At 40.2% G+C, this 11,553-nt stretch overlaps 1 protein-coding gene and 1 long non-coding RNA gene across 2 annotated transcripts; both read right to left on the reverse strand.

The window, feature by feature from the left end:
- Positions 1-2,852: 2,852 nt before the first annotated feature.
- On the reverse strand, positions 2,853-3,691 carry LOC114560826 (uncharacterized). Its single transcript, XR_003693246.1, has 4 exons — positions 3,588-3,691; positions 3,370-3,463; positions 3,168-3,279; positions 2,853-3,079 (listed from the first exon to the last, which is right to left on the reverse strand). It is a non-coding gene; the product is annotated as an uncharacterized LOC114560826 (long non-coding RNA).
- A 1,851-nt stretch (positions 3,692-5,542) lies between these two features.
- On the reverse strand, positions 5,543-8,496 carry LOC114560119 (uncharacterized). The gene is made up of 4 exons (XM_028585270.1): positions 8,378-8,496; positions 7,426-8,070; positions 5,896-6,027; positions 5,543-5,764 (listed from the first exon to the last, which is right to left on the reverse strand). Exons 2-4 carry the CDS (start codon positions 8,062-8,064, stop codon positions 5,543-5,545), a joined length of 993 nt encoding a protein of 330 aa, XP_028441071.1. The 5' UTR covers positions 8,065-8,070; positions 8,378-8,496.
- Positions 8,497-11,553: the final 3,057 nt, after the last annotated feature.

Below are 11,553 nucleotides of genomic sequence, written 5' to 3' on the forward strand. Positions count from 1 at the left end.
TACACAACACTTTTTAGTGATATGTACATTTTGGTAATAAACAGAATTTGTAAATATAGATTGTAAAATGTAGGGCACGGATCTTCAACAGGGGTCCAGGGCCCCTAGGGGGTCCTCAGGGTCAATGCAGGGGGGCCTCCAAATTATTGTAAATTTTTGAAAGTTTTTTCAAAAATTAAAAAGCATGAATCCAACATATTAGCAAATATAAATTCCCAATGATGGTAGGCTTACTGGCCTGTAAGGTAGTCACTAAGGACATCCACAGATACAGTTCATCCTAAGGATTCACTGGGCCACATGTATTTTGAACATCATCATCAATGTGTGTGTTGGTGTGTGTGTGTCTGGAATTGAAATCAGGTGTGTATGTGCGTGTGTGTGTGTGTTTGTGTGTGTGTGTGTGTGTGTGTGTGTGTGTGCGTGTTGGCGTGTGTGTTTTGTGTGTTTTGTGTGTGTTGGTGTGTGTGTGTGTGTGTCTGGAATTGAAATCAGGTGTGCGTTTGTGTTTATGCGTGTGTGTGTGTGTGTGTGTGTCAGCAGCCACACTAACACACACACCATCTGCTTTCTGTGTTGATGGATCTCTGCAGCTGAACTGATGGAAACAACCAAACAGATGCCCTGAAGTGTGATTCACTGAGTCTCCTCACACAAAGTCAAACCTGACTCATACCTGGAAAATAAAAAATCACAACTCAATGGGTCTCATGCATGAATGCTTTTTCATTTTGTATTTGTTCTTGCACAAAGCAATGAGAAGAAAATAAGAAAACGTGTGCGTGGGATTCATGAAGCGCGCGCTGACAGTCTTTTGGTAAAAGTAATTGCTACCTGCTGTGTGTCTAGACAAAAACCACCCAGAGAAGTACAGACTGTCCCAGAAGGCCCTGAGCCGGCAAATCAACAAAATTATGAGTTATGCAGTCAAATGTTAGAATTTAATTACAAAGTCTATAATCTAGAGTGCATTTTTCTGCATTTGGATACACTTTTATGCACCAATTTGTGTTGGAATGGACACTAATGGCTTTTGAGATCCTACACAGTAAAAACAGAAGTGTTAATTTAACTCCTATTGAGTTGAATTTAACTCTGTTTCAGATAACATTTGGTCCCACTCAAAATCAGTGTAAAATGTACTCTTTGGTCAGTGTAAAATCTTTAGAGTTAATTCTACTCAATATTGTGTAAAAAATAACAATGAAATGTGTCAAAATATTTAACACTGTAGTTTAATCACACTGTTGAGAGTAATATGATTACACTGTATAGAGTTAAGTCAACTACAATTTTACTTTCAAAAATGACACTTTAAAGTGTAATGCTATTTACTTTTCATTTCTCTACAGTGTTTTTTTTAATTTAAATCATATGATGCAGTGTTACTGAATTATAGAAATATCAATACTATCAAATGAAAAGCACAATAATACAAGATGACAGCACCCACATTTATTGAAAAAAAAAGTATAATTTCACTGTCCATGAATTTACATTGTACACCCATTGCCTTATGACAGAGAAGTATAACATCATAAAAATGTTCACCAGAGAAAGCAATATGGCACGACAAGGAGAGCTGTGTCATTTCCTCCATATGACCTTTGTATGTCAAAAGGCCTAGGGTAGTGCAGGTTGTCGACATGAAAAAAAACTAAATCATGCTTTGATCTGATCACCTCATATGCATGGAAATGTTCTTGAAAAGTTACTGTAACTAAAGGCACTGTGAGTAGCAACAGTTTTTCACACATTATCAGAACTGACTCAATCTGATAAAACAAGGGCACTTCAGAGTCAACTTTGCCACAGATAACCAAGTGTGGGCGATAAACAAACCCATTATGTTTAGCCCAATTAACCTTCATAACCTGAATGCTACTGGGCACTTGCATTGCCAGAGCAATTCCAGAACCTCCTTTTACCATATTTAAAGCCACCATTTTTCCTGGACCAATATCTAACCAACTAAAAGTTGTTGATCTTCGCCAACTATATGCCATATGATTCTGATTCTGATGCCAGCGTTTTGGTAATATTTTTAAACGATTTAAGCTGTTTTTTGAAAAAATTATGTTTGCCTTCATACCTCATACACCAACTATGAAGTACAGGCCCTATTTTCTGGATGCAGCGGGGATAGTGGATAAGAAAATGGTGCTTTGGTAAAAGTTTTTTCTGAGGATACAACTTCTTAAACAGTGTATGGTGATCAACAATTAAATGTTTTAAATATACACATAGACCTGGAGATAACATGGGCGAGAATATAATGTTAATTATTTGCAGTAATAAAAGAAGCAGGCCCCAGTGTTGGTCAGTAGAAGTTACCAAATCTCCAAAGATAAGAGGAACATTCCTAAGTAAGCACCAGGACTGAATTGCATTCAGTCCCAGATCATTAGATCCTTCACTTAAATTAACAGTCACAGGCCTGTTGTTTCTCTCTGTGAAACCATAATCAAAACTTTGTATTCTTGAATGTATTTCTCCTGATGTAACATGTTTTTCATTCAAATACAGAAATAATAACTTCAATTTGTACTGGCCAACCCCTTCTAACACATCATGCATCACATCAACTGAGAAGTTCTCAGTTGTGACAGTTCATTCATACCATTCTCAACTTCAGCAGCTGACTCAGCATTGCGCATCAAATCCAAGAGTTCTGTGGTTGGTACAAGTCCATGGCTTTCCTTTATTACTTTTGCTTTGAAAGTGGTTGGCCACTTCTCCAAAAATGTGTTGGCTGTGGCCTCACCAAACAGAAGTCTGAAATCTTGACAGAAATAATGAGTGTTACCTGATGCTACATTGGATATGTTTGGTGATGCAATGAATTAAGTTGTCATACCAGTCCTGGTGTGTCCAGAAATCTTGGGAAGACCGAGAAGACATCTGATGATTTGGCTTCATCGTTGACCATTGCTTGCCGATATACGAAGGTCATTTTCATCTTCTAACGGACAGTGTTTTCATCAGCAGTGTCTCAAAACAGCAATAGCTGCTTCCACATCCTCATCAGATGGCTCTCTGTCATAGGTGAAGGGCTGACGACCACGGCCTGGCCCACCAACTTAAGACAAAATACAGTGTTAAGAAATCCTTTCTGTACAATTCACAGGTCACCATTATAATAACATGTCACTGATCAGAAAACATACCTTTAGGAGATTTGCTGACTGAGGCACCTCTTTCCTCTGCTGTTTTTCTTTGTATGGTCTTCAATCGCCATGCAAGGTATCCGGAACCACTCTCCGGATCGTAGCAATGTTCCTATATTATTATAAATAAATTATAAAGGAGTACTATTCCAATTTCAAAGAGTGAATATGTGCATAATGTTGCAATAACCCATTTACTTACATATCCATGTTGTGAGTATGGGTCTTCTAGATAGGGAAACAAAGCTACTATCCCCTGTGCATACATCACTCTGACACTTTTGGGGGGGGATGTCCTAGCATATGAATTCAAAGTTAACATCACACTGAATTGACATTGCATTACAAATTTTACATAATTAATAACTGGAAAATAATAACAATGTTTCTTTACAGCCCAACTATATGCTTAATGCTTACCCATGTGTTTCTGTCATCTCAGCAGCAAGTATGTTGATCTTCTGGTGGCATCTGTCAGAGATTTGGTTTTTTCAACATCGTCACACATAGTGAAATTCAGAATGATGGTGTCATCAGATGTACCCGAGCATGATGATGATTGAGAGGTATCTGTTCATTATGAAATTTGTGCAAAACATAGAAACATATACCTTCTTTCAAGAAAGCATTGAATGTCAGCTCGGACAGCTTGACGTATTTCTGCTCTTCCCAGAGCTGAACACGCAACAGCATTTTGCCTCTGTTAACAAAGAAAATATATATTCAAAATCATCATTTAGTGCTGGTTCAACTGAGTGTTAGCTAACTATCCATTTCTCTCAGTAGTACTAGCTACGCAATGCACTATGCATTACTTAGACGTTACACTGCAATTACAAACGCTGAAGTAGACAAAGTTGTGCTGGTTGAATATCACCATAGATATATCTATGGAATATAACGTTAAGCTGCCATTTTCTGCAGCAAATGGGTGTAGGCTAGTTCAAGTTTAGACGAACGTTGTCCCATAAGCTACCAAATAACTAGCTATATGCCAAAGTTAGCTAGCTCATTAGCTATTTTAGTTCAAACAGTAACCATTAAAATGGTTAAGCAATGTTCAACAAATCCGTCATGCAAATCAGTGATGTAAGTTATCGTTTTATAACACCAACATTAGCTAGCTAACTATCAGAAGCATGCTAACATTACCAGTATATATAGCTTTATAAAAAACAGTTAACGTTAGTGTAAGGAAGACTGGGAAGCTATACAATAACGTTAGCTAACAATACTATCTGTATACATGTTTTGTTGTTAGCGAATGTTATTTTACGTATTTACCATTCTGACAAACTTCATTCGTGAAAATATTGCAACACATAAAGAAAGACAGTTACCGATACTGATTGCTAGCTAGCTAACCCCATGACAAGCACAATCTGCGCTCATGCCAAACGGTGGTGTCCTTCAAACGAACTGACCTATTTTTAGCCATATGAAAAAGCAAGCCATTCACAAAAATATCCAACAAATTCCATGGGTATATCATATAACAGTTATTGCTGTCAACCATCTGAAATGACAAGCTAATTTAGCTGGCTGATGACAAGCTCACTGCAAGGGGGACAGCCGCATGGAACTCGTAACTTATAATATGACCTCGACATCAGCACAACTCTAAAATTATGTAGTTAGTTAAAGTTAAAGTTAAAGTTAAAAAATACCGGTTTGGTGGGGGATGTAACTTACCTAGCAATACCAGTGGCCTAGCTACTCCTTCGCAATCTTCCTCCACCAACGTACGAGCCGAACTTCAGCAAAGCAGAGTGGCGGGTATTTGTCACTGCTGTAGAGTTGAAATTGTTACTGCGTATCTGCAGATTTTTACACTCACTTTTAACTCCACTGATAGAGCAACTTTACTCTCAAAAATTTTGAAAATACTCTATCTGGGTTAAAATAACTTTGCTCTGAAATATTAACACCCCTTTTTTACTCTGTAAGTGTGCTCTGAGGCCACAATTTCTTTATCACAGCCAGCATAGCAGAGGCACCCTCAGTGAATACAGAAATAGCCAAACTGGCTGCAGCCTCAAGTCTGCTTTTCCTCCACAAAGAACGTTTTTGGACATTGTGCCCATATGACCGAGTTGAGGCATTTGTTGGGTATTCTGAGTGCCTCCATGCTGCACTGTCACTGGACATCTGGTGATACACAGGGGTGAGCTTTTGACCCACCTGCCGTGATAAAAAGTTTCCTGTGTGAAGCCTATGGCTCTCTGGCTCTCCTGTACCAACACCAGGATGGATTACACCTAGTGTGCGTAGGATTGTCATCACTAGACATGGAGTGGAGGAGACCTTCCCATATTTCTGCCTTCATTTGATCCAGTGACCCTTGATTATTTAGACCACCCCCCCCTGTAATAATTCTACAAGGCTTTACATTTCTTGGCCGTGAGCTTACCCTGACCTTTGCCCCCTAACTTACGCTCAGCACTCAGTTTCCTAAGCGCTGTGCCCATGCGCTTGTAAGCGTGATTTATGCACTCAAGCTTAACTACTTCATGCCCAGGGCATGGGTTGAGAGCAACCACCTCCTTGAATGCCGCACTGTCCCCATCTGACAGCATCTCTGTGTAGCGCAGCTGATGCTGAGACACAGACCTAGCCCACATCCTCTTGTCTGTCTCCTGCTCCATGGCCTCATTTGACCCTGAGAAATTCCTTGCACAGTCTACATGACTCTCCTTACAGCTTTCAAATTCCCCCTGTGTAATCTTACCACCTCGCCTATAGCACACTCTTTCAGGGCACAAGCATTGCAGTAGGAGGGTAGCACCTCAAAGTCCACTACCAGCCCAGTGAGGATGTCCATGCACACACCAATGCCGTAGTGGGACGTGAAGCCTCTCTTCTGCCAGGTGCCATCAAAAGACACACTGATATTGACTCATCCTCCCTTATTATCTCAGCCACATCAGGGGCAATATCTGCGTATGCCTGCCTGATCTGGTCCCTGGTTCTCTGCAGTGACTCCATGCCTCTCTCAATTCCAGCGACTGAAATTTAATTTATAGTGTATTACTAACTCATCATCCATATTATAAAACACAAATAAATGGACCCATAGTCTATAAGGCCACAAATGTTACAGAGAGAGACGGAGACAGAGGCTAAATGTAAGACAAGAGCTGGCATGTTTCCCATTACTGCTAAACATACAGAAACAAGCTGTAACATTTAGGACACATCTAAATGTAAGTCAAAGCACTTAAAACCCAAGAGCTGAATCCTGAAAACAGTGCCCTCAGTCAGCTGATGGTGAAGCTAACTAACCAGGCTCCCATCAGCACCGGTTTACCCCATGTAGGCTGAGTCCTGCAGCGGCGCGGGTTCGAGTCCGAGAACAGGTTGCCTGGCATCGTTGACTTGTCACATCGTGACAAGCCTGCCAATTCAAACAATAATTTGCTCTATTTATCACCAGCCAAATTGGCTAGTCACTTTACTTTGTTACCTGCCAAAGTTCATTTTTTACCCGCATTCTTTTTATTAGGATAATCATTTATCAAAGAATGGATAAAATCACTGGAGTTCTCTCAAAGTTTGTTTTTTACTGGCAGCAAGTAATCAGTTTTACAGCGCCTCAGCACAAGTACAGAAACATTACTGTTGATAGTCTTTAACAGTAGCTTTTTATAGGGAAAGGGAGTAATATCCCACAAAGAGAAACTTTCTTATCTCTGGTCAGGCTTGACGTCTCCTCCATGCCCTGCCCTCATGATTATCACATATAATGAAGCAAAGACTATAGCAAGCATAACTTGGTTACAATGTACTTGAAGGTATCCACAAGAGTGACATGACACTGTCATGAACGTGTCATAAACATTAGAAACAAGTCATAAACGTTTATGACATAACACTTCTTTTAGTGTCATTCGGTTTTTGTCATGACAGGTTAGAGTTAGAGTTAGGGTTCATGTGTTCATGACAGTGTCATGTCACTGTTACGTAGATAACTCCATTACATTACACTACAATACACTACATTACACTACATTACACGTCATTTAGCTGACACTTTTATCCAAAGCGACTTACGATTGCTATATATATATATCAGAGGTTGCACGCCTCTGGAGCAACTATTGGTTAAGTGTCTTGCTCAGGGACACATTGGTTGATGTATTGCAGTGGGAATCGAACCCAGGTCTCCCACACCAAAAGGCATGGGTCATATCCACTGCGCCATCACCACCCACCTTCAAGTAAAGTGTTACCCATAACTTTTCTAACACTTTTATTGCACAATACAGTAGTACGCTCGGCTTTCAAGTGTTAATTTTGAGTCCACTCGTTGTAGTAAGTCGTCCTGTTCAGCCAGCTTTCTTTCCAGCTCGGCTAGCTTCTTCTTTTGCCCGTGCGACATATTCTCCTGCTCGGCAAGCCTGCCCTCCTGCTCGTCCAGCTTGTCCAGCTTCTTCTCCTGCTCGTCCAGCTTCTTCTCCTGCTCGTCCAGTTTCTTCTCCTGCTCGTCCAGTTTCTTTTGCTGCTCATCCAGCTTCTTCTCCTGCTCGTCCAGCTTCTTCTCCTGCTGGACATGCAGAGCCCCAGAGAGAGTCACAAAGGAGTCCGTGAGACTTTTGTTCAGGCTGTCGAACTCGGATTTGTAGCTTCCAGCATTCACCACCTGAGTCATCTTAAATTCCCCCTCGAATTTCCGGATCAGCTCAGCAGCTGATGTCAGAACTTTGTTGAGTTTCTCCACAGCTTCGTTCACATCTTCCGAGAGTTGGTCCGGCTCTTTCTGTGACATGTAAATCGCCAGTTTCTTCAGGGCTTTGAGTCTCTCCAAAACTTGGGGGCATTGCTGATTATTGTTCTTCGTCCTGTCAATGAGGTTGTAGATGCCCCGGATGGGATTCACGATGTCTACGACTATATCCATGATCAGCTGGAGAGATCGGAAGACAGTTAGCTTCGAACAAAATGGACTGATCAGACATTAATGGGAACTTGCGTTCCAACAATTCTTTAGGGTTTCAAAATACCTTCAGCTTTGTGTCATTTCCCCTCGCTCTCTCTTACTGGAGGGAGAAAAGTTGAGGGCGTATATTCCCAGTTTTAACAGTAGCTATTATCGTGCATTGCAACCCTAATAAAAAGTCTCTAAAATCTGCAGACTTTGTCCCGTATGCAAACCGTGGTAACATTGAGCTCCTACTTACAGGTTGTAATATCGAGACGAAACCATTACTTACTGTAAAGTAGATGTTGATGCAAGTAGTCTGGCTTAACGCATGTGTGTGCAGAAACGAAAGTGAATTAAAAGACTTGTCTATCCTCTAACGCAGGTGGGCTGATAAGTTATCATCCTTCCCTCCTCTGGGCGTCTATAACAAGTTAATATTTAAACTCCTTCAGTTCAAACCCAACCCTACACAGGGTCATTGTCCTGCATAATGTTTGTTGGGCATGTGTTACATTCAAATCTCTGTGTCTCCATCATCTGTTTTAATTGGTATCATACACTCGTATCATAAGTTGTCTTCCATCCTGAAGATTTATCTGTTTGAACCTTGAACCCAATCTTTCCTTTGGATATTCTTTCTTATCTTTCTACTCTCCCGTTATCTCAGTGAATGGAGCAAGTGTTAGAAGATGTAGGCTATATATCTTTTATGTGTCTCATTAAACCTTCAGAACATTGTGAACTAGACCCTGCTTAGTGTCCCTTTGTTCTCCTAGCCCGCAACTGCTTTCAGAATCAAAATCAGAGATGGCAAAAGTATTCACTTCCCGCACTCAAGTAGAAGTACAGAAGTGCTTCTCTGGTAAAAGTAGAAGTACTGATTTAACTTATTTTCTCAAGTAAAAGTAACAAAGTACAGGCTTGGAAGTTTACTTAAAGTATAAAAGTAGAAGTAGCCTTTGCGAATGCTACCTGGACCCCACAAATGTTACTAGAGTGCAAGCTGAGAAACTTCAGTGGACATGGAGAAAAGGCTCTTTATATGTCATTGGCTACATTTTAAATGGATGTCTGCCAATAGGCATAAACATGACATATATGATTATTGTGACAGAGACTGGGACTCCAGGTTAATACGATCCTGACTGAGTAGCAAGATATGAATTCAGTTGTGATTCTGTGAAAATTCACAGATCCAGTTTAGCTTTTTTAATCTTCCCCTTAACGTTTAAAGGAATCCACATGTGTATGTATCTGTGTGTGTGCTCAAGTTCAAGTTCAAGTTTCAAGTTTATTGTCATATGCATATTAGTACGAAGTACCACAGCAATGAAATACAATGTGCCTTAGCACTCTCTCAGCACAAGTCAATAACAATTTTAAAGCATAATAGCATTTAAAAACATCTAGAATATCCAAACACAATATACATTAGTGACTAAGTTCAGACCACAGCCCTCCTTGCTCTTGTGCTATCGTTCAATAACCTTATTACCTGGGGGTACAGTCTACATGACTCTCCTTACAGCTTTCAAATTCCCCCTGTGTAATCTTACCACCTCGCCTATAGCACACTCTCTCAGGGCACAAGCTGATCAGACATTAATGGGAACTTGCGTTCCAACAATTCTTTAGGGTTTCAAAATACCTTCAGCTTTGTGTCATTTCCCCTCGCTCTCTCTTACTGGAGGGAGAAAAGTTCAGGGCGTATATTCCCAGTTTTAACAGTAGCTATTATTGTGCATTGCAACCCTAATAAAAAGTCTCTAAAATCTGCAGACTTTGTCCCGTATGCCAACCGTGGTAACATTGAGCTCCTACTTACAGGTTGTAATATCGAGACGAAACCATTACTTACTGTAAAGTAGATGTTGATGCAAGTAGTCTGGCTTAACGCATGTGTGTGCAGAAACGAAAGTGAATTAAAAGACTTGTCTATCCTCTAACGCAGGTGGGCTGATAAGTTATCATCCTTCCCTCCTCTGGGCGTCTATAACAAGTTAATATTTAAACTCCTTCAGTTCAAACCCAACCCTACACAGGGTCATTGTCCTGCATAATGTTTGTTGTGCATGCGTTACATTCAAATCTCTGTGTCGCCATCATCTGTTTTAATTGGTATCATACACTCGTATCATAAGTTGTCTTCCATCCTGAAGATTTATCTGTTTGAACCTTGAACCCAATCTTTCCTTTGGATATTCTTTCTTATCTTTCTACTCTCCCGTTATCTCAGTGAATGGAGCGAGTGTTAGAAGATGTAGGCTATATATCTTTTATGTGTCTCATTAAACCTTCAGAACATTGTGAACTAGCCCCTGTTTAGTGTCCCTTTGTTCTCCTAGCCCGCAACTGCTTTCAGAATCAAAATCAGAGATGGCAAAAGTATTCACTTCCCGCACTCAAGTAGAAGTACAGAAGTGCTTCTCTGGTAAAAGTAGAAGTACTGATTTAACTTATTTTCTCAAGTAAAAGTAACAAAGTACAGGCTTGGAAGTTTACTTAAAGTATAAAAGTAGAAGTAGCCTTTGCGAATGCTACCTGGACCCCACAAATGTTACTAGAGTGCAAGCTGAGAAACTTCAGTGGACATGGAGAAAAGTCTCTTTATATGTCATTGGCTACATTTTAAATGGATGTCTGCCAATAGGCATAAACATGACATATATGATTATTGTGACAGAGACTGGGACTCCAGGTTAATACGATCCTGACTGAGTAGCAAGATATGAATTCAGTTGTGATTCTGTGAAAATTCACAGATCCAGTTTAGCTTTTTTAATCTTCCCCTTAACGTTTAAAGGAATCCACATGTGTATGTATCTGTGTGTGTGCTCAAGTTCAAGTTCAAGTTTCAAGTTTATTGTCATATGCATATTAGTACGAAGTACCACAGCAATGAAATACAATGTGCCTTAGCACTCTCTCAGCACAAGTCAATAACAATTTTAAAGCATAATAGCATTTAAAAACATCTAGAATATCCAAACACAATATACATTAGTGACTAAGTTCACACCACAGCCCTCCTTGCTCTTGTGCTATTGTTCAATAACCTTATTACCTGGGGGTACGTGTTGTTTTAGGGATAGTTTCTACATATACACATACATATGAATTGAAGTTCCCCATACTTTTAGAGTTACGCAGCACATTCGCCAGGAGTCAGTTCTTGATACCTACTATCTCAAACATCTATCTCACATAAGGCAGATTGAGAATGTCTTGCTGCTTGTCTGCTGAATCTCCGGGATCTCTGTTTTCTTAATTTACAGTCACGTCGGCGTCCATGCTACTATGCTAACATTACCGCCATCAAGCCGCAATGATTTGCCGCCAATGAATGCCTCCGAATCTGGCGAGTCATCTTGTTGTGGTGCGTCAAGTGCAACGTATATTCCCATCCAATTAGACTGAATTCAGTATTGATGACGCGAAAAATAATAACGGTAACTCCACTGAAAT

This window comes from Perca flavescens, chromosome 8, assembly GCF_004354835.1.
Source record: "Perca flavescens isolate YP-PL-M2 chromosome 8, PFLA_1.0, whole genome shotgun sequence".
In the NCBI taxonomy this organism is placed as follows: Eukaryota; Metazoa; Chordata; class Actinopteri; order Perciformes; family Percidae; genus Perca; species Perca flavescens.

Coding starts and splice junctions, on each gene's coding strand:
- LOC114560119 (XM_028585270.1), bottom strand. CDS start 8,064: ATGGATATAGTCGTAGACATCGTGAATCCCATCCGGGGCATCTACAAC. Junction 6,028..7,425: donor GCCGAGCGTACTACTGTATT/GTGCAATAAAAG, acceptor GGCACCTGGCAG/AAGAGAGGCTTCACGTCCCA. Junction 5,765..5,895: donor AGTGTGCTATAGGCGAGGTG/GTAAGATTACAC, acceptor TCTGTGTCTCAG/CATCAGCTGCGCTACACAGA.